Raw genomic sequence first — 24,151 nt, 5'->3', positions numbered from 1 at the left:
GTTAATGAACTGATGAAACTGATGCAAGGGATACAGGGAGGAGCTCCAGCATAATTTTTTTCACTTATACAACCCCTGGCAAAAATTATGGAATCACAGGCCTTGGAGGATGTTCATTCAGTTGTTTAATTTTGTAGAAAAAAAGCAGATCACAGACATGACAAAACTAAAGTCATTTCAAATGGCAACTTTCTGGCTTTAAGAAACACTATAAGAAATCAAGAAAAAAAGATTGTGGCAGTCAGTAACGGTTACTTTTTAGACCAAGCAGAGGAAAAAAAATATGGAATCACTCAATTCTGAGGAAAAAATTATGGAATCACCCTGTAAATTTTCATCCCCAAAACTAACACCTGCATCATATCAGATCGGCTCGTTAGTCTGCATCTAAAAAGGAGTGAACACACCTTGGAGAGCTGTTGCACCAAGTGGACTGACATGAATCATGGCTCCAACATGAGAGATGTCAACTGAAACAAAGGAGAGGATTATCAAACTCTTAAAAGAGAGTAAATCATCACGCAATGTTGCAAAAGATGTTGGTTGTTCACAGTCAGCTGTGTCTAAACTCTGGACCAAATACAAACAACATGGGAAGGTTGTTAAAGGCAAACACACTGGTAGACCAAGGAAGACAAAGCGTCAAGACAGAAAACTTAAAGCAATATGTCTCAAAAATCGAAAAATGTACAACAAAACAAATGAGGAACGAATGGGAGGAAACTGGAGTCAACGTCTGTGACCGAACTGTAAGAAACCGCCTAAAGGAAATGGGATTTACATACAGAAAAGCTAAACGAAAGGCATCATTAACACCTAAACAGAAAAAAACAAGGTTACAATGGGCTAAGGAAAAGCAATTGTGGACTGTGGATGAAAGTCATATTCAGTGATGAATCTCAAATCTGCATTGGGCAAGGTGATGATGCTGGAACTTTTGTTTGGTGCCTTTCCAATGAGATTTATAAAGATGACTGCCTGAAGAGAACATGTAAATTTCCACAGTCATTGATGATATGGGGCTGCATGTCAGGTAAAGGCACTGGGGAGATGGCTGTCATTATATCATCAATAAATGCACAAGTTTATGTTGATATTTTGGACAACTGAAAGGATGTTTGGGGATGATGAAATCATTTTTCAAGATGATAATGCATCTTGCCATAGAGCAAAAACTGCAAAAACATTCCTTGCAAAAAGACACATGGGGTCAATGTCATGGCATAGGGTCAATGTCAATGAGCAGATCTGATTTGATGCAGGTGTTAATTTGGGGGATGAAAATTTACAGGGTGATTCCATAATTTTTTCCTCAGAATTGAGTGATTCCATATTTTTTTCCTCTGCTTGGTCTAAAAAAGTAACCGTTACTGACTGTCACAATCTTTTTTTCTTGATTTCTTATAGTGTTTCTTAAAGCCAGAAAGTTGCCATTTGAAATGACTTTAGTTTTGTGTCATGTCTGTGATCTGCTTTTTTTCTACAAAATTAAACAACTGAATGAACATCCTTTGAGGCCGGTGATTCCATAATTTTTGCCAGGGGTTGTAGTTTTATAAGAAGCTGCTGTAATGTCTTGGTATTCTGTGACATTGTGACAGCTTTTCTAAAAAGTTGCAATGCAACTTGTGATGGTGCAGGAACAAGTGAAAAAAAACAAAAACAGTTTCAATCATTGCTATTTTTGTATAATGCATTAAAAAGTAAAGGGAAGTTGTTCCAGTGACATTTAATTTAAAGCCACTTTCTTATTCTCTATGGCAAATTTTTTGTACTCCATAATATCGTCATCAGTATCTATCAGGCTCTATTATACAACCCCTGGCAATAATTATGGAATCACCGGCCTTGGAGGATGTTCATTCAGTTGTTTAATTTTGTAGAAAAAAAGCAGATCACAGACATGACACAAAACTAAAGTCATTTCAAATGGCAACTTTCTGGCTTTAAGAAACACTATAAGAAATCAGGAAAAAAAATTGTGGCAGTCAGTAATGGTTACTTTTTTAGACCAAGCAGAGGGAAAAAAATATGGAATCACTCAATTCTGAGGAAAAAATTATGGAATCATGAAAAACAAAAGAACGCTCCAACACATCACTAGTATTTTGTTGCACCACCTCTGGCTTTTATAACAGCTTGCAGTCTCTGAGGCATGGACTTAATGAGTGACAAACAGTACTCTTCATCAATCTGGCTCCAACTTTCTCTGATTGCTGTTGCCAGATCAGCTTTGCAGGTTGGAGCCTTGTCATGGACCATTTTCTTCAACTTCCAAAGATTTTCAATTGGATTAAGATCCGGACTATTTGCAGGCCATGACATTGACCCTATGTGTCTTTTTGCAAGGAATGTTTTCACAGTTTTTGCTTTATGGCAAGATGCATTATCATCTTGAAAAATTATATCATCCCCAAAACATCCTTTCAATTGATGGGATAAGAAAAGTGTCTAAAATATCAATGTAAACTTGTGCATTTATTGATGATGTAATGATAGCCATCTCCCCAGTGCCTTTACCTGACATGCAACCCCATATCACCAATGACTGTGGAAATTTACATGTTCTCTTTAGGCAGTCATCTTTATAAATCTCATTGGAACGGCACCGAACAAAAGTTCCAGCATCATCACCTTGCCCAATGCAGATTCGAGATTCATCACTGAATATGACTTTCATCCAGTCATACACAGTCCACGATTGCTTTTCCTTAGCCCATTGTAACCTTGTTTTTTTCTGTTTAGGTGTTAATGATGGCTTTCGTTTAGCTTTTCTGTATGTAAATCCCATTTCCTTTAGGCGGTTTCTTACAGTTCGGTCACAGACGTTGACTCCAGTTTCCTCCCATTCGTTCCTCATTTGTTTTGTTGTGCATTTTCGATTTTTGAGACATATTGCTTTAAGTTTTCTGTCTTGACGCTTTGATGTCTTCCTTGGTCTACCAGTATGTTTGCCTTTAACAACCTTCCCATGTTGTTTGTATTTGGGCCAGAGTTTAGACACAGCTGACTGTGAACAACCAACATCTTTTGCAACACTGCGTGATGATTTACCCTCTTTTAAGAGTTTGATAATCCTCTCCTTTGTTTCAATTGACATCTCTCGTGTTGGAGCCATGATTCATGTCAGTCCACTTGGTGCAACAGCTCTCCAAGGTGTGATCACTCCTTTTTAGATGCAGACTAACGAGCAGACGTGATTTGATGCAGGTGTTAGTTTTGGGGAAAACAAATTTACAGGGTGATTCCATAATTTATTCCTCAGAATTGAGTGAGTCCATATTTTTCCCCTCTGCTTGGTGTAAAAAAGTAATCATTACTGACTGCCAATTTTTTTTTTCCTGATTTCTTATAGTGTTTCTTAAAGCCAGAAAGTTGCCATTTGAAATTACTTTAGTTTTGTGTCATGTCTGTGATCTGCTTTTTTTCTACAAAATTAAACAACTGAATGAACATCCTCCGAGGCCGGTGATTCCATAATTATTGCCAGGGGTTGTATAACAGCTGAGTGGCTCCTTGCCATTTGATTGGTGCTTTGTATGTCATGTGATATGGCTTATTCATCCCACTTGTGTTGTGTTGCATTTAGCGTGCAAACATGGTTCCATTTACTGTGCAAATTTGGTTCCATAAGTTTTGTACCGCTGCACGCTGCAAACCCCGTCTATGTACACACTAGTGGGGGCGACATTTAGCTAAACATGGCAGAGTTTGTTTGCTGATGGATGACGATTTGAATGAGCTAATTGACGGTGCTAATTCTTCTAACACACACGCAAAAAAAAAAAAATCCACTACGCCATAAGCCGCCTGGAGGCATGAACAGCTGTTAGTATGAAAACCTGGACAAATTTCTGATGCAATTTGTCATTGGACTGAGGAAGTACAGTCTTTTTTTTTTTTTGGAAGTATCACAGACGACATTTGTTTTTCAAAGTTGGCTGAGAACAATTTTTGACTCCTATTTAAAGTTCGTGTTGGACTGTGATGTCAAAGCACCAGTGACAAACACCAAAATGTAAGCCCTTTTTCTGTTTATAAATTAATATAATATCAAATGACAAGGAACTCATATAAAACAAATAATGAATGTTTTTACATTCTTTCAATGGAACACATTTCATTTGGTGAAAGCTGGAACTCTGCTTTGCCACGCTGAATGGAATATTCCATCTTTCATCTCATGACAAAGTCATACCATTGAACTCAAACATTCATTATTTGTATACCAGTCTGTACATACTCAACTAGCACAGCCAGCCACAGTGAGGAGAAAAACAGAAAAACGTCAGCTGCCGTATTAAACGCTGTAAAACACTCAAAAATAATGTTTTGTTTGTCTGATCAGTTTTTTTTTTTTTTTTTTTTTTTTTAAACAGTAGACATTCATATTCTCTGTCCACCACATTCTGTGTCTTGTCACTTTTCTCTCACTTGGACTGAAACATTCATGCTGCAACAGCCAGGAAAAGCAGGCACCCAACGCCTGTGAGGAAGCTAAGCTCTGCACCGTGCTCTGGCAGAGATGACTGACTGACTTTACGTGCCGTTCATTCTGTTCCAAACCACCTGCATATATTTTTTTGTTTAATCGGTCGAGTGAACATTTTAATTGGCCGATGCCAATAAAAACTGCATTAATCGGTCAGCCCATTATTTGGTTGACCACTACTACCCAACACCTAGCACTGAACAGTGTCTGAGTCAGAACACATCCCTGACAATCATGTTTCCACAGGGGAAAACTCAGCAATTCCTCCATTCTGTACAGCAAATAGAGACACACACCCACACACACACACAAAACCTGTGTTAATGAACGGCATGCACCAGTAAAATTTGTGCAGAGATTGAAGCCAGAGGGAAACATCTGGCTTCAATTGGTTTCAGTTCTGGAGGAAAGCAGCTGGAATCTGTTACCTACAACAATCAAAGTTAGGTAGGAGCTGGCATCAGGCAGTTTTGCCTCGTGCAAACTGTTGACATACACACATTCTTATGACTTGCAACAATAGTCAAGATCTTTGAGCATCTATAGTCCAGCTGGAATCCCAAGCTTCAGCCAAATCCTAACATCAGATAGACATCACCTGCAGCTAAACAAATCTTTCCATGTGAATAAAAAACACAAAATAACACTTCTAAGGATATTCATGACCTCACCATCTCTTGGCTTGCACATTACAGAACATGATATACGAGGGCTGTCCATAAAGTATAGGTCCTTTTAATTTTTTTCAAAAACTATATGGATTTCATTCATATGTTTTTATGTCAGACATGCTTGAACCCTAATGCGCATGCGTGGGTTTTTCCACGCCTGTCGGTGACGTCATTCGCCTGTGAACACTCCATGTGGGAGGAGTCGTCCAGCCCCTCGTCGGAATTCCTTTGTCTGAGAAGTTGCTGAGAGACTGGCGCTTTGTTTGATCAAAATTTTTTCTAAACCTGTGAGACACACAGAAGTGGACACGGTTCGAAAAATTAAGCTGGTTTTCAGTGAAAATTTTAACGGCTGATGAGAGATTTTGAGGTGATACTGTCGCTTTAAGGACTTCCCACGGTGCGAGACGTCGCGCAGCGCTCTCAGGCGCCATCATCAGCCTGTTTCAAGCTGAAAACCTCCACATTTCAGGCTCTATTGATCCAGGATGTCGTGAGAGAACAGAGAAGTTTCAGAAGAAGTCGGTTTCAGCATTTTATCCGGATATTCCACTGTTAAAGGAGATTTTTTTTAATGAAAGACGTGCGGACAGGTCCGCGCGTCGGGACGCAGCCGACGCGGTGCGGCGGCACAGGAAAAACACCTCCGTATTGATAACCATTTGTAAAATCCAGGCGGCTTTTGATGGCTTTCAGTGGAGTGAGTATATGAGAAATTGTTTAACAGCAGGACATGTTCCAACTTGTCCTTAAGGCTTCCAACAGAGGTGTTTTTCCTGTGGCGGAGCGTCGCAGCGGCTGCGAGCCAACGCTGCAATCCGCCTGCACGTCTTTCATTAAAAAAAAATCTCCTTTAACAGTGGAATATCCGGATAAAATGCTGAAACAGACTTCTTCTGAAACTTCTCTGTTCTCTCACGACGTCCTGGATCAATAGAGCCTGAAATGTGGAGGTTTTCAGCTTGAAACAGGCTGATGACGGCGCCTGAGAGCGCTGCACGACGTCTCGCACCGTGAGAAGTCCTTAAAGCGACAGTATCACCTCAAAATCTCTCATCAGCCGTTAAAATTTTCACTGAAAACCAGCTTAATTTTTGGAACCATGTCCACTTCGATGTGTCTCACAGGTTTAGAAAAAATTTTGATCAAACAAAGCGCCAGTCTCTCAGCAACGTCTCAGACAAAGGAATTCCGACGAGGTGCTGGATGACTCCTCCCACAAGGAGTGCTCACAGGCGAATGACATCACCGACAGGCGTGGATAAACTCACGCATGTGCATGAGGGTTCAAGCATGTCTGACGTAAAAACATATGAATGAAATCCATATAGTTTTTGGAAAAAATAAAAAGGACCTATACTTTATGGACAGACCTCGTATAAATGCAAGTTTTTCTTCCCATTTCAAATGGGACTGACTGGCAGCGTCAGTTTTTCAGGCACACTCAAACAAGGTTCTGCTCTAGACTGCATGACCTCACAACAGCAACACAGACAAGCTGACTAAAAGCAGACTGACGTCTACAGCATCTTAGTTTCAAGCATCTGAAATTCAAGTTTCATACAAAGCATTTTGAAGTTTCGTTCAAAGCGTTTACAAAGCAAAGTTTTTTTTAAGCCACAAATTTAAAAGAGCAGAATGTTAAAAGTATTTTAAAAAAAATTTTCTTCAACTGATGTATTAAAATGATTACAACTGATGATGTCATGCTGCCAAAACTTGGTAAAAATCATGTTCGAGTTATAGTAGCAACTGTTGCTCAAAAATCATATTTCATAATGATGTAAGATTCCATCTTTATAGGAGATTTTGAAGCCTTTTCACCCGTGACTGCGTCATGTCATTTTGTGCTGACATCGGAAGATTTATTTCTTTCTGATGCTGTCACAGTTCACCGTGACACTTGCTGATCTTTTGTCCGATCTAAATGAGTTTGTGACGGAGTCTTGTCAAATTGCTGCACAGCTGTATGGACATTGCAGTGACGTCTCAGCGGAGTTGTGGCTATATGCACTTTTTAGTTAAAAGGCTAAATTCAGCTCACAGACCTCGAAAGTTCACAAAAGTAGAACCACATTTATTTCTGATTTGCAGAAAACCAACTTGACCAAATAATCTACAACTGATCTTTGGACATTAAACTCTTGAGATGCTTTATTTTCCCCCAAAACACTGGAACAACTATTTAATGATGTGTTCAGGTTTATTTGCAATTAAGATAAATACACTGTATTGCATCTTTTTTTTTATTTTGTCCACTCAATAATAATAATAGTAATAAAAAAATGAAAAGTTAAAGGATTACAAAGTGAAGGAGAATAAGAGAGACCATGTGCAAGTGAGAGAGAATGAGAAGCTGAGTCAGCAATAGGAGATGCACACTACAGTCTGGGCACTGAACTGAATTTTATCAAACTCTCGTCTTCTGTTGCACTGCTGCAGTTTTTTTTCCACCTTTTTGTTTTCTGTGCACATCCAGTCAAATTATCCTCCGATCATTGGTGGTGATCATTGTTCTTTTCATTTTGGAAGGTTTATATATAATTTTTAATTTTTTAAAATGGTATCTGCAGAAATTTTGACAATTGCAAAAGCCTCGAGTATCCACGTACAGATGAAAATAAACACTTGAAAGCATTAAACAAGTATGTCATGAAAAAAAAGTCAGGCTGCAAGTCTAACTGCTCTAATGTGTGCATGTGCACACATGCACTCAAAGAAATCCATTGAAGGCAAGTGTCAATCTGAGGCCAAAAGACGCCTGTTTCTTCCCCTCCTGTGGCTCAGTGAAGAACACAAGCAAACTATTGTCCAACTGAATGGATAAGAATCTGTTTTACACACACACACACACACACACACACACACACACACACACACACACACACACACACACACACACACACACACACACACCATTCCTTCCACATGCACAGGGGTTCTCTGTTATGTAAATGACACGCATTATAGCTTAGTGACCCAAAGATCAAGTTACACACAGGAGTGGAACTGCAGGCTGCTGGACATCACACTGTGACTACGACACATTACTGTACCACAAAATACACAGTGAACGAGTGACATGACAAATGACTCCACTTCACCGTTCAACACAAATCACCGTGACAAAAAACACAAGCTGAAGGCCCTGTCCACACAGAGACAGGTTCAGGTGTATCCCTAAACGTTTTGTATCATACTGGTGTTTTGTCCACACGAAGCTGGCATTTTTGGTGCGGGATTTGCATTTCTGTGTGGACAAGAAATGCATAACTTTTCCAAAATGATGTCATAGCCCCACCTCTCTAAGATCAGCCACTCACAATGAATGACACATTGCTGATGTTAACAATGTAATTTAACTTTTTTTTTGTCTTGGTGGATCATTAATGGGATTTCTTTTTATCACCAACAGAATGCTAAAGAGACAGAGCAGCGGTGAACAGCGATTGTGAATAAATGGAACGCTGTGATGCTAATAAAACAATAGGGCAGAGCAGTCTTGTTTGAACCCTGCGCGATTTGACCAGGATGAAGAAGCCACGCAGCATGTTTTCTTTGCTACGAGAGGGTTTCTTCAACTATCATGGGAGTTTCATGGCTCTTAGAGGCATTATCTTCAGTTAACGAGGCTCCTCTCTGAGCGTGGCGCTAATTTCAAGAAGTTCAAAATTTAGCAACAACAGCGTGGCACAGTTTGTGTACGAGTTACTGTGACGACTTCGAGGCATTTGCGTGGTGCTTACGAGGCTGCTAAAAGCCCATTATCCGTGCGCCTCGAAGCTACGCAGGACCTGAGAGGCTATTTTTGGAGCGGCTGCCCTCTTGTGCACACAATTCCACCTGCTCTGTGCGCTGGACGCTGTATATAAAATTATTTTGTAGCAGATTAATCATTTTCTGCCAACCTTGGATGCTGAAAACACCTCTAATCGCTTCTAGAATCACAGAGGACTGTTTCATCTGGACACTTTTCCTCTCTTTCCTGCTCCATGTGGAATGTATTTTGAACAGCTTAAAGATAACTATTTTTAACGTTTTATAGCTTGATAAAACAGTTCCTAGCTGTTAAGGTACGTCTATGGTTGATTTAATATCTTGTTAATGGATCACATGAGCTCCGCTGTGTGTGCGCACTGCGCACTGACACAGTGACTCATCACGCTCCAAAGGAGCATTTAGGCAGAACGCCAGCTCACGAAAGAGTGATTTTTCAGTCAATATTGTACGAACACAAAGTTAAAATTTGGATGACTGCGTGAAAGTGGATGCGTGTTTAAAGCCGTGGAAGAGCTGTGCAGCCACACAGGAGATTGCACAAAAGACCGATTTTGATGACATAACACAAAGTTAAAAGTTGTATCATGGTGACTTGTAAGCTGCAGAAGAAATAAATAAATATATATTTTGAAAGTGATCCACAAGTGTATATAATTAAAGCAGCCACCTCATTGTGTATGCAGAACGGCACCACGCGCAAAAGAGAGATTTTGCAGAAAAACGACCGAACACAAAGTTTAACATGGGATCACGGTGTGAAAATGACTGTTTAAAGCCAGGGAAAAAAGTAAAGCGAGCAAGCCATGGATGGAAAGGAAGCCAGAGAGAAGGAGCACAGAGGCAGATGTCTAGGAATGGAGAACAGCACCAACATTGTTATCATGGCGCTACATGGATCATATGTGGCAACACGAGCCACTCAAGGCTGAACGGGGGTCAAATGACAGGTCGGTCATGGCTCACTAGAGCACAGAGAGGCACCTTCATAGCGGATACATGATAGATGAAAACGTGGGTCATTCTTCGAATTATCGCATGGCTCATTATTCATGGATTATTATTCAGTGGGACCCAGGCTGTATACACAGCATAACTTCACACAGAAAAATGGTGTACTGGGTTTTCGGCTGCAATCACCAAAACAGTCACGAAAGTACACGTTTTCTGGTTCCCAGTGGAGAAGGGAAGACAAAGCGAATGGGAGAGGTTGTGTCAGTGAGTGTTAGCCTACACAGCTAACCAGAGTAGCTGCGTTCTCTTGCCTGAAAAAAAACGCCTCGACACATTTGAGTTCTGGGTCATAAACAAACCGCAACACGTTTATTTTCCACCGCATCGTCACTTTTTCTTTGTATTTTCACTTTGTTTGGGTGTAATTTGCCTAAGATCTCAGAGAAAGTGCCATGTTTCTGTCCCTGGAAGTAGAGAAACTACATCATATGCATCATATTTTGCCCCTTTAACACCTGCCCTCAAACGAGACTGCGCTGCCCAACTGCAGAACGGACTTTCAGCTTTTAAAGTTTTTTTGTGGAAGCGTTACAGCGCCATATACAGGCGTATGTACTACAGCATTTTTAGGCAGTTTTTTGTGTGGAAGGAGATATTTCCTGAAACAGAACAGTTTTTGAAAATGCCAAAAAAAAAAGAAAAGAAAGAAGCTTGTAAAGGGAAAGTTCTGTTTCCGTGTGGACTGTTGGTAAGTTTTCTTCGTCTGTTCTCGGCTGTCTTCAGTCAATGATGGTGGATTATGTTTTGTCTTGTTTATTTTTTATGCATATTTTATTTCATAAATTCCCTTTAAATGTAATTTATAATGTGAAGCACTTTGAATACGTTTGAAAGGGCAGAAATAAGTTATTTTTACAAATAATTGATTACTTTATAAAATGTCTTTAAATCCCCCCCACCACAGACAGACTGAGTTATAGTTAACCTACTGATTAAGCAACAGCTCAAACCTAAAAATATTTGCTGGTTTAGAATGCGCAGATGTAACCCTTTTTTCAAATTTAAATCCACTTTGAACCCTTTAACTGTTCTTTGAGTTATTTAAATCATTTCAGCAACAGCCAACATCGAGTTAAATCCATTTAAAGTGCTCGAGCAACCATTTAAATCAGTCTATTCTGTGTGCAGTTTAAACACAGATCATCTTACCAAACCAGAGTAAAGACACTTTAAGCAACTTTATTACAGTCTGTACCCTTTAATAGGCAAAAAAAGATGGCATCTGGTTTCAGCATGTGTATACTGTGTTTTATAAGGTTTTAATTAAGTTTAAACATTCCATCAGCTTCAATGTGAAACAGTTCCACACACACACACACACACAATGAGGAAAGTTGAAAAGCCGCCTTACAACTCAACAAAAATATAAACGCAACACTTTTGGTTTTGCTCCCATTTTGTATGAGATGAACTCAAAGATCTAAAACTTTTTCCACATACACAATATCACCATTTCCCTCAAATATTGTTCACAAACAAGTCTAAATCTGTGATAGTGAGCACTTCTCCTTTGCTGAGATAATCCATCCCACCTCACAGGTGTGCCATACCAAGATGCTGATTAGACACCATGATTAGTGCACAGGTGTGCCTTAGACTGCCCACAATAAAAGGCCACTCTGAAAGGTGCAGTTTTATCACACAGCACAATGCCACAGATGTCGCAAGATTTGAGGGAGCGTGCAATTGGCATGCTGACAGCAGGAATGTCAACCAGAGCTGTTGCTCGTGTATTGAATGTTCATTTCTCTACCATAAGCCGTCTCCAAAGTCGTTTCAGAGAATTTGGCAGTACATCCAACCAGCCTCACAACTGCAGACCATGTGTAACCACACCAGCCCAGGACCTCCACAACCAGCATGTTCACCTCCAAGATCGTCTGAGACCAGCCACTCGGACAGCTGCTGAAACAATCGGTTTGCATAACCAAAGAATTTCTGCACAAACTGTCAGAAACCATCTCAGGGAAGCTCATCTGCATGCTCGTCGTCCTCATCGGGGTCTCGACGTGACTCCAGTTCGTCGTCGTAACCGACTTGAGTGGGCAAATGCTCACATTCACTGGCGTTTGGCACATTGGAGAGGTGTTCTCTTCACGGATGATGCGAAGGAGATGTGTTGCACTGCATGAGGCAAATGGTGGTCACACCAGATACTGACTGGTATCCCCCCCCCCCAATAAAACAAAACTGCACCTTTCAGAGTGGCCTTTTATTGTGGGCAGTCTAAGGCACACCTGTGCACTAATCATGGTGTCTAATCAGCATCTTGGTATGGCACACCTGTGAGGTGGGATGGATTATCTCAGCACAGGAGAAGTGCTCACTATCTCAGATTTAAACTGGTTTGTGAACAATATTTGAGGGAAATGGTGATATTGTGTATGTGGAAAAAGTTTTAGATCTTTCAGTTCATCTCAGTACAAAATGGGAGCAAAACCAAAAGTGTTGCGTTTATATTTTTGTTGAGTATATTAATTTTTAACCTCTCAATCAGATAGTTTCAGCTCTACATGCACACAATGAGAAGTGTTTCTTTGCTCGCTGAAGTGTAACCAGAATTAAGTTAAGAGCATAATTTTAAACATTTACTTTTCTATTTAATGTAGTTGTATGACCAGCAATGTTTCATTGTACTACACAGCATAAGGCACTGTGTGTCCGGAGTTTGTCACCATAAACTCTGTGCAGTTACGTGGCCTTCAGTGCCAAAGCCGCCATCCTGGAGTTGAGCAAAGTCAAATCTAAGAGCATACACTGGTACTGCTCTTCGCCACATCCACGACACCATGTCAACCACCCAGGCAGACATCGGGTCCATCTCCATAGCTTCAAAATAACCATCTATATTTGCCACAGCCAGGTGAAATGTGTGCATCCCCTTGGACTTCTCCAACCATTGGCGTCCTCATCACCTGTATGCTGGATCATGCACAGAGGAACACATCTCAAGGCCAAAATGTCAAAACTGATGCTACCTCACAATGCAAGTGATACACCTCAGCTTAGACTCCCTCAGTAACCGTTCATTTGATAGAAAGTCATTCCAGTAGGACCCAAGGATCCTCTGATGAGATCTGGTACTAAAGACACCCAGACATCACCTTTGGTCACTGGTTAGCTTCTAAGTCTCACAACCACACAGTAAGGCAGGAAGCAAAAAAAAAAAAAAAGAAAAAACATTTTTAAAATAAAATTGTTGGAATGCAAAGCAAAAACACAAATCTCTAAATATGTTAAAGTGTTAGCCTAGATGGTGAAAAGAAATTAAGTGGGTCAAGTTATTCCCAAGTTGGAGTGAAAGATCCACACTTTCTGCCTAGGTAATATGCCACCTTTTCTTCGACAATCAAGTAAAACTGGTTCAACTTCTCACCGCATGTGCCGCGATGAATGATGGCCAAATAACAAAAACCCAAATTTAGATCCAAACCCAAGCCGAACTGTGGAGCTCCTCGGTGAACACGCAAGTGCATATGTTAATTCCCAAATATAGAGAACTGGTCTGGAAAAAACAAAAACAAAAAACGAAGGTTAATAAAATCTTATCCCAAGTAAAGGCTAAATGCACCAAGTTTAAAATGTAGCAAAACTGCAGATCAAAACCAGATGGATTATTAATGTGATGCTTTTTAAGAAGTAGAGCAGGGAGTTGAGTGGATAAGGAGCCAGCCTGCCAATGTGTAGACACAGGTTTGAATCCTGCTCATGCTGCCTGTCTGTAGCCTTGGACAAGACACTTAATCTACATGGTCTTACCCATTTACAGCTGGGTGGACTATTTGCCTTGGCCAGGGAAGTACCCTGCATCTGCCTGCCGTCCCGTCCAGGGAGAGTTGTAGACTCCCATCCGCTTGATGCTACGGAATCCAGAGATGAGCACGGGAACCAACGGGCTTCAAAGCCTAAATAGGACTTACTACTACTTCTTTTTAACAAGCACTGGAGGCCACTTGTGAACTACCAGCATTATGACATCCATAACAAATGTTCACTGATGAAGAAGAGTGGAAACTCACTTTACCTAAATGAGAAATTTGCCCCCCTTGCAGCTTCATCAAAATGACCTGATGCTAGATAAGGTAACGTACCATTCAAGAAATACCCTCCTGCTATATTACTGCTAATCATATAGTTCATCTTTCAGGGTCTGATGAAAAGCTATCCAACAAACTGTATTCCTTTTGTCCATGCCGACCGGTGTACCCATAAACTCAACAAGAACCTGTACTTTGAACCCAAAAGTTCAAAATCAGATGGTCAAATCTTAGAGAACAGGATTAATGATTTGTTAGTTGCATTAGCCAAAGTCAACCTTTCTTGCCTTCCAAAATGGCAATCACATGATCTAATGATGCCAGTTGCAAAGGGTCTACTGCAGGGGTGTGCAACTTGTTCCAGAAAGGGCCAAGAGGGTGCAGGTTTTCTTTGCAGCCACTGATTCCACCAGGTGATTTCACTGATTCGTATCACTTTGAGCAGATGGAATCAGTTAATCAGTGAAACCAGTGGCTGCAAAGAAAACCTGCACCCTCTTGGCCCTTTCTGGAACAAGTTGCCCACGCCTGGTCTACTGGATTCTCCTGACAGTTCTCAACTGAAGGTACCACAATTCTTTGGACTTTCCTGAATCTGTGTATGAGCTCAAATTTCTGCAACACAAATTCAACAAGCCAGTCAAGGCTCAGCTGAAATGTGAAGTGCCCAATAACAGGAGCAGTAGGTGGGGCCAGAGGTGGTTGATTTGTTCTTCAATTTTTAAAAGGAAAATACTTGTTTACAGAACTTTCTCAGCATTTTAGTGAACACATTTTGTGGAAAATGGACCACACACACGGCACTAAAGTATCAATCTTCTACTTCTATGCAACATTGCAGCAGTTATGAAGAAAATCTAACCTGCTGAATACCCACTAATCCACAGTAACGGCACACTTCTGTCTAATGCTGACTTTCTTCATTGTGCTGGCAACCTGTGGAAATCACAGAGTGTGTGTGCATTTCTGCGTTAGTGAGTGAGTGAGTCAGCAGTGGAGTGGTATGTGGAAGGCATTTTAACTTGTGGGTCTGCAGTGTCCGCCTGCTCATTTCCTGCATCTGCTGCAACGACTGAGGAGTTCCATCACACGACAAACAGCAAGCAACACACGAGTCTGCGCATGTCAGACAGACAGCTGCACAAAAGGCTAAGAAACAAACACCAACAAACATGTGCAACATGACGTTCTGCATCCATAGCACAAGTTTCACCAAGCAAGTGATTATGTTTGTGTCTTTGCAGGAAGATATTTACTTACCTTGACTTTGGCTCTGTCTTAGTGTTGTTGGAGATCCAGCCCCAAAGCTCTGCCCATCCCTTCCCAGTGCGGACACATTACTTTGGGATTGCTTGGGCCCAGGACTTCCCTGACCTGGAGCTCCAGTCCCTGAGCCTGGAGGTTGAGGAGGTCCTGAAGCGCAGCTTACTCCCAAGGCCCCCTTATCCACTCTGGAACTTTTCCCTGGATGCCTGCCACTAGGTCCCAGCTTGGAGGAGACTCTCTGTAGGAAGAGCTGACGTTTAGTGATGGCATCCCAGGCAAGAGGCCCCAACTCAGTGCTGCGCACAGAGACCATGGTGTTAGCCATTCCCTGCTCAGAGTCAAAAATGTGGACTGCAGAGAGCAAGGGAAGCAGTGAAGGAAAGGAGGGGAGGAGTGAGGGAAGAGTGAGTGTTAAGACAAGAGAGGGAGGAGATAGAAAATGAAAGGAAGGAAGGAAAAAATGGAAGCGTGCTGCAACAACAAGAGGGGTAAGTTAAAAAAAAAAGAGAGAGAAAAGAAGTTGCTATTGTGTTGTGCATTCCCCTCAAGAGTTCCAGCTCTGACTAGACCAATTTTTCCTCTCCGTCTCACCCTCGTGCCCACCCCGCACGTCTATGTTCCTCCCTTTCCGACTCTATAAACACCCGCACACATGGAGCGAGTTTGCAGATGAGGTCTGGCATCTGTCTCAGAGTATTCAAAGCAAAATGCACGGAGGAACTGCTCAGAATCGTCACTGCTCAGTTACTTCTGCCAAGAAAGCAAAATGGGAGTTGCCATAATCTGTGTACTCCAATAAGTTTTCCTCTAATAAAATAAGCAAAAATGAAAAAAAGTCCACACAAGTTCAGACTTAGCCAGATTAATGGATGCATTCCTCATTCATAAAGCTTTGACACAATCATGTCACATCACCCAAAACACATCTTATTCAAAAATATTTTTTTTAAATAGTATTCCTGCAAAGCCAAGACGACGAGCACACAGATTACTGTAGCATGCGTACCAGTGCTCATTAAGGCATGCGTCAACATGCTCGCTGGCAGCTCCAGTGAGTCAAACTGATGCTGTGTTTGGCAAGATTCAGTGATATGTAATGCACAGCGCTGAAAAGAAATAAGATACTGTACATGAATACAAACATTATGATTAACAAAACCATCAACAATGCAATGAATAAGCAAACGGGAGTCAAAACAAAATCGATATCAGCATTGAAAGAATTAGGCGATTACTATGGAAGTAAATCTGTGCCATCAGAGTTTGAATTTGAATTTTTAAGGTTGAATTTGTTTAGCATCAAATTATTCAGCTACAAAAAAATCAACCTTTTTTTGATGCTAAAAACATTCAACCTTAAAAATTCTAATTCAAACTCTGATGGAACAGATTTACTTCCATAGATTACTCGCCTAGTCACTCAGCAACTGATTATTTTTACTGCGCAATCCTGTAAAACTGTTTTGTGTCTGCAACTACAAAATCAAAGCTGTGGGGCTGAAAACTTAGATATGAGGGCAGTTTTGCAGTTGAATCATTGTGACAAATTATCTTTTAAAATGACATTAAACAAGGTTCAACACAGAAATTAGCAGCACATGAGTGTCTTTGATCGAGCTATAAACTAATGGTAAACTTATATAAACTGGATTTATTCTGGATAAATATGGGAAAAGGTTGTTTTGACAGGCTGTCTAAACACAACCTTTTATTTTTTATTATCGACTCCTCAATTATAAAAACATCAGCCAGAATAACAGATGATGAAAACCATCAACAACAATGTTGATTTGATCCTTAATTGGAGTAAGCGGGTATAGAAAATGAATGAATGAGTTTATCTGTGCCATGAATCCATTACTTGTACAGAATTCTCAGGGAGGTGTACCTAGTTTACGCATGTATCCGACATATGATGTATTTACAACAACAACAACAAAAAAAAAGCCCTATTAACTCCCCGTGTTTACATCAGATGGGAATCATTTTCTTTCATGCACATCTTCATCTAGTGTGCTACCACTGTGTGATGACCAAAATACACCAACCGGTTTAGGAGAACTTGCACCTATGGACAAAGGGACAGACAGACGGAGGTTTCCCATGTATGCGCCCCCCCCAGTTGCTGACAGACTCCAAGCTGGAGATAAGAGTTGCTACAGAAAAAATAGTCTGTAATTCACAGTATATTTATCTTTGTCTGCATTGCTGCTGTGTTTGTTGGTGACGTGGTGAACAGTTGATCTGTCATAAAACACAGCCTGTGCCAGACCTCAAAGCTCCTGATGACAGAATGACAGGAGTAGGTTTTTAATCTGCCACTGGCTATTTAAAAATGCAAACCAACATTTATAACATCACAGTGTGCATTCTAGCACACCTGCATTTTAAAATGACAGTCTTTCAGGAGCATGCAAATTATGTAAAGCACATTAAAAATGCAGAAGAAAAACAAATATCCAAAATTAATTCAACATTTTCACCAGGTTTTCCTGTGCTAAACTTCACAACATAACTGCAACATATCAATGTGAAACAGTTATAAATATTTACACCCTCACTGAATGCAGTACTGCTGTAATGCTGTTTAGATTAGATGGAACTTTATTGATCCCTTGGAAAGACTCCCTCAGGGAAATTTAGGTTACAGCAGCATTGTATAGCAACACAGGGTAAGAAGTACACAGACTATCAAAAGTGAGAAAAAAAAAAGGTTTGTGCTGCACACAAAACTATGGGCCCCTTCACACATAGTGCGAACTTGGTCGATTTGCGCATAAAGTGCGCATGAAGCAGGAATCTTGTGCAAAACGTGTAAACTTGTAGCTGCCTCGTACAACAGTTGCTACAACTATTTGCGCACACCAGGAGCTGAAAGACAGTGTGCGCTGTGCGAGCCCATCGATCCCTCTCACGGCAGGTGTTGGCCAAATTCCAGGTGACACGCACGAACATCTAACACCACTTGCATGGCCATTCGCACTATCATCATGAAAACAGTCTGTAGACAATCACTGTCAAGGTGGATGTGAAATTTGTCTAAGTTTCCACGGGTGTGGCTTTGCAAACAGACACAATGACACGGTGTTTGTGCTGAACTGGCAGGAGGTGTGACTGCCCACAGGAGCACCTGTGGGGAGCTGTGGATCTGGACGTCATGGCTGGGGACGGCTGTCCTGCGACGCCACGTCCACAAGACGCATCGGGCAGGAGACACACGCTGGGCCGGCTGCACACGCCGACATCTGCACACATCTGCAGTCGTTCATGTCATTTCATGACTGTACGTCTGTGACCATGGGTCATCTACAGAAGAACAGACGAATCATATTTGTGTTGTCCGCTTGATAAGAGGGATTCAATACAATGCGGGTTTTTATATGGTGTGTTTTTTTTTTTTGTTTTTTTTATAAATACGTCCATGTCCTTCCTGATATCAGGCAGTTTCCACAGGGACAGTGATGGTAGCTCAGTGGTAAAGTTTCTGAGGACAATCGGAGCTTTTGGAAAGTGCGGGTTCGATTCCTGTGGGTGGCATGTAATTTTTATTTTCACAGTGTGAAATGAACCGTCCCGCGTGCATGAAACATCGCACCGGGATCGTGCACGCCTGCCAGTCGGCCCGATGTTTCGTGGTTCGCTCATACGAGCTGTTACGATGTGAGTCACCCTGAGTTGTACATACTTGCACTATGAGTGAAGGGGCCCTTATTATTGCACAAGAATGTATAAGTTATTATTTGCACATAAGAAAGTACTGTTACTTTAATGATTTGAGTGGTCTACTTGGAACAGTGCTGTTTGTAGAGTCTGACAGCAGCAGATTGATGAACTATTTCTATTATCAGCAAGCTGATTTTCAAGCTGCACATGAAAGAAACACTGACACTGAAAAAAGTAAATCAAATGTGCTTTCACGTTCTTTACAGTGTTATGTTTTAGAAAAGGTCTGCCAGTGCTTCAATTATTTGGCATCAAACAAACAATCAATGGAGCTGTCTATGCTTTTATCAGCAGGTCATATGGCTTGAATAAAACTCATGTTACGCTGCGTCAGTGGCATATTTAAACATTATTTACGAGTGGGTTGTTTGTGGCTCACAGGCCACCACAAATGTTACTTAGCTGAAATCACTGGAAGCGTGGACAGCATCATGGCTTAACATGTTCTACCAGGGCTATTAAAAGTAAGTGCTTTTATTGTCACGGACATTCAGAAAACCATATAGTTAATTTGAGAAGACATTTGGAAACTTTAAAAACAAATATTTAATCCCAGAATCTCCAACATTATTCCAATCCACCTAAATATTTTATGTTTTCTATTCCAAACACAGATGTAACCTTTTCACAAAGTTGTCCTGTATTTAATTATTTTTCATTTGTTCCTAGTAACAAACCAACCAGTCACTGAGGGGATAAATATTACCTCTTTGGCAAAGGCAATAAAACTCAAGATGTGTTACTTATGGAAGACAAAAAAAAGTGACCATGCCTGGAATTATTTTACTCCCATTTTGTCATGATAACCACATTCCTTCATGGACGCAGCCACTTTTGCTCATTATAATTAGCTAAATTATGTTATCTCAAGAGAAGTATAGTAACAGCAAAAGTTGGGGGGGATGAATGCCTGAGGGACTAAAGCAAACTTTTGTAACATGTCAAACAGCTTGTTACAGTGCCATCTAGTGGCAAAATGCTTGTTTTATTTGCAAAGAATTGTGATAAAGTGATGTAAAGTTATAACATTCCACTGGATATAGTGTGCAATTATCAGTTTTTTACATCTGGATTTCTTGTTTTACATTATAATTATGTATGAGGAAATATTTTATTATGATTTGTGCAGTGCCTTTGGGTACACTGGGTAATCATTTATGTTAAGTATTTTATTAAGATAAAGGATCTGTTCTATGGTGCTAAAGGACTGAGCTTTCTCCTCTGAATGAAAATCCCTCATGCTTTGGAAAATATTCATTCAAGGTACAAAGTTTGTTGCCTTAAGTACTGCATTTGTCAGCTGGGACAAATGAGGAAATGGTATATAGTCCAGTAAACTAGGCTTCCTCTCCCCTGGGTAGATATGAGGATGCAAAATAGATGTTGAGGGCCAATTCAACATTTTTGAAAGTGTGTCTTAACGTTACAATGAAAGAGTGAAACTTGAAGAGAGGTCTGTTTTTCTATTGTATCAAATACTTATTTCATGCAATAAAATGCAAATTAATTATTTAAAGGTCATACAATGTGATTTTCTGTTTTTATTTATTTTTATATATTCCCTCTCTCACAGTTGAAGAGTACCTACGATAAAAATGACAGACCTCTCCATTCTTTGTAGGTGGGAAAACTTGGAAAATCAACAGTGGATCGAATACTTATTTACCTCACTGTGTATCCTGCAAAATCTTTGTTTGCATGCAGAATAACAACTGCAATAAGAAAGCCTGTTCTCTACTTTCATAGTTGCAGAAACGGAGGAAGGAATTTTGTCAGTGATACATCATCATAACAAAAAGAAAAAGCACTTTTCTTTTGCGACAGAGGGCCGACCCTGTCGACTACTCCCATCTCTCACACACCTCAAGCTCCAGGTTATAATCACTTGACATGTCCCAGCTGCTGGTGACACCGTTTCACAATGAGCATGTTGCATAACCTGCATCTCAAGCAAGATCTGTTACTGGCTCCTCTGGTGTCTGGCTATAAAATTACATAATTTAAATATGTTAATGGTTACTTGACACACAAGCCTGAGGCAGCAGGATTGAACTGAGGTACATGCACGCTTACACGGTACTCACCGTGCTTAAACTTCTTGATTTCACCACAGTGGTTTCCAGTGTCAAGGCCTCTCCAGAAATGCTGACCTTTGTTACATCCATGTGGTCCCCTACTGACACGATAACGGCATCCCCTCTGGAAAGTTTGACTTCTGCAGGCGGTCTTTCTGCACATGTTTCAGGCACTTCTTTGACAGCATTTCTAGAATCATCCAGATGTCCTTCCTCAACCACTTCTGGCTCCAAAGAGCTGGTAGAAGCAGAGAGGGTTCGTCTGACAGTTGGAGTCTTCTTCCTCTCTGCTGAAGCAGAGTCACTGGTGGTAATCGTGTTGTCTTTGGGTTTGACGTTTTTGCCCCCAATGGGTTTCAACACTAAAAACACTTTACCTGCATAAGATTTTTGCTTCTTGATTTCACTGCTTGTCTGTGCTTCCTCCTTCCCACAACCAGCTGTCCTTCCACTGGCTGCAGATTTATTCTGCATAGAAAAGAAGAGTTGAATCATAAATACTGTAGTAAAGATAAACTAAAGCACATGTGTTTTTCAGTGACAGACCACAATACCTGGTTGGGTATTTGGGGTGTGGATGAGGTGGGTCTTGAAGCAACTTTAGACTTGACATTTTTTAAATCTAATCTGGTAACTCTCTTTACTTCCAGACTGGCTGGCTTGCCTGCTGTGGAAGTAGACATTCTGGGAGTAGTGGGAGGTTTGGTTTTTGCTGCTCTGGATTGCAGACTTGTATTACTGTGGGGGCGCTTAGATCCTGCCTTGCACCTTTCAATTCCTTCACATACAAGCAATTTACAGTCCTTAACATCTGGAACAGGATTAGTGGGCACTGCAGCAGAAGATGACATCTGGGCAATTTCACTAAGATCCTCAAAAGACAGAGACTCGGTCATAGTTTGGAATGTACAAGGATTTGTCAATCCACCTAACTGTTGGGATTCGGCTTGTTGATACAAGGCGCACGCTGTCTGGAGGCTTCCAAACGTGTAGGTTGACCTCTCATCGGGTACACTTTCAGAGCCACTTAAATTCATGAGGCTTTCGCTGCAATGAGCAGCTGTTGATGACACATCCATATCAGAGCTCACTGACAGAAACAAAGTCTCATCATCGTCCTCAGCTGGGATTTCTGTTGCGTCTGAGTTGGGTGTTGAAGAGCCGTGCCTGCTTCCACTGCTGAGGTCACAATCACCGGCACAGCTACTGTTAGCTATGAGGGAGAGGGCCATGGTCAGGTTGCCATTGTCCTTCGAGGTGTGTGTGTGATGTTCGCTGCTGTTGGCATCCAGGTAAACAGAGTTTTCATTAGATTCTGAAAGCTCAGATATTGTCTGCATCATTCCCCCTGAGACATCGTGGATATCCTCTTGTCTGCCTTCCTCCTCTACAGCATCATATGAAGTTAGAACTGTAATTTTGTCCATTTTGTTGATTGCTGATGTCATCAGGGTGACCTCAAAGACATCGTAGTCCAGTGGACTGTCGGTCCGGTCACCACTGAGGCCGCTCAAAGTCCGCAGAGAATCAGGAGATGATTCCTCCAGACATGAAGAAGAACAGGAGGAGGAAGAGGAGGAAATGGGAAAAGCATTCCCATTATGGTCACCTGTACTGTTAAGACGCAGCCTCATGTTGGAACCTTTCATCTCATTGACCACGAAGGTCTCAGCAGTCTGCGAAACACTCATCCCTGGGCTGGAAGTCAGATCCTGCTCCTAGTAAACCAATTTTCAATGGTTGTGGACAACAAGCAGCACTGTGTATACTACAATTTAATGCTGAGCCACTTCATGAAATGTCCAATCCATCCTCCATAGAACAGCTGTATGTTGTCTTTAGCCAAATACCAGCAGATCATTATGTCCACTCTGTGGCTCTTCATTTTCTCTGTCATTATGCCTGCATCAAGACAAGAATTGCAAATTAGGAGGGTGGTTCTTTGACAGTTCCTTTTAGTTTATTTGAAGAGGAGTTGTCGGGACCCTGCTGTTAAAATCATCTGCAAAAGCAACAAAAAAGGAAAAAGCTAGAAAGCACATCTTGCTGCCTATATGCTGTATTTGTTTGTTTTTTTTAAACCTACTAATTTTGTCCATAATATCAGCAAACGCATGAAGAAAAAAAAAATTTACACACATACCCCCCACATTATAATATATATACACACACACACACACACACACACACACACACACACACACACACACACACACACACACACACACACACACACACACACACAGAGAGAGAGACAATTTTAAGCTCATTCAGTAGTTTGGGGCTTTAAAACTAGTAATTTCTGGAAATAATGCTGTTTATCTACATTTGTTCCAGTTTCCAATGAAAATGTAAACAAGCAGTTAGTGATCACAATAAACAAGGACTTGGGGAGGGGGGATATTTTCCCATTTTTGACTTAACACAAAAAAAGGGGGGGGGGGGGGGTCAACATTAGGAATGGGTTCCATACTGGTATAAATAACATTTAGATTAAGATTTCACATGTACAACAAAGTGCATTTCATGAACTCAGTTCTCTGCATTAAATATGTATAATTAGTTCTTTTTTATTACGCCCCCCCAACCCATTTAAAATCTAGTGTGCTGAAGCTTCAAAAGTTTCAGCAAACCCCAACTGTCTGCATTAAAACTGAATTTTATTCATCAATTTGCTGCTTAAACAAACCAGTTTAGTCAATGAGCAATACAGCATCACTCATGAGTCAGGAAATGCTGCCCTCTAGAGGATGTAAATAATATTTGCAATATAACGATAATTACTGATAAATAGAAATCTTGTGCCAAATTAATATGCAGATCCACCTCAGATCTGCTGTGGCAAACCTGAATGCAATCATGGGAGAAGCTGAAGGGGCTTTTTTTTTTTCTTTTTTTTTTTTTTTTTTAAAGTATGAAAGTCTCCCACATCAAGTCACACACTGTCTTTGTCCACATAACTTCACTCATTCATTCATCTTCAACCGCTTATTCCAATTAAGGGTCACGTTGGGCTGGACGCTATCCCTGCTCTCACAGCACGTGAGGCAGGGCACACCATGGACAGGACGCCAGTCTGTAGCTGGGCTACATATA

General features: G+C 40.9%; 1 protein-coding gene across 4 annotated transcripts in view; it reads right to left on the bottom strand.

Moving 5' to 3' along the window:
• LOC117527115 (mucin-5AC-like) overlaps positions 1–22,942 on the bottom strand; it is a 73,348-nt gene extending 50,406 nt beyond the window's left edge. For 2 of the 4 annotated variants that reach the window (XM_034189292.1, XM_034189294.1), the window contains exons 1-4: positions 21,610–22,941; positions 21,433–21,523; positions 21,065–21,342; positions 15,252–15,495 (exon numbers count right to left, since the gene is read on the bottom strand). In XM_034189292.1, coding sequence (XP_034045183.1) covers positions 15,252–15,495; positions 21,065–21,342; positions 21,433–21,523; positions 21,610–22,746 — 1,750 coding nt within the window. In that variant the 5' untranslated portion in view covers positions 22,747–22,941. Of the gene's footprint in view, positions 1–15,251; positions 15,496–21,064; positions 21,343–21,432; positions 21,524–21,609 lie in introns of all 4 variants that reach the window. The other 2 variants (XM_034189295.1, XM_034189293.1) reach the window with 2 other exon arrangements.
• Positions 22,943–24,151: the final 1,209 nt, after the last annotated feature.

The sequence above is a fragment of the Thalassophryne amazonica genome, chromosome 15, assembly GCF_902500255.1.
Source record: "Thalassophryne amazonica chromosome 15, fThaAma1.1, whole genome shotgun sequence".
NCBI lineage: Eukaryota > Metazoa > Chordata > Actinopteri > Batrachoidiformes > Batrachoididae > Thalassophryne > Thalassophryne amazonica.
The sequence above is the reverse complement of the archived record's forward strand: the minus strand, read 5'-3'. Positions and strand labels throughout refer to the sequence as shown.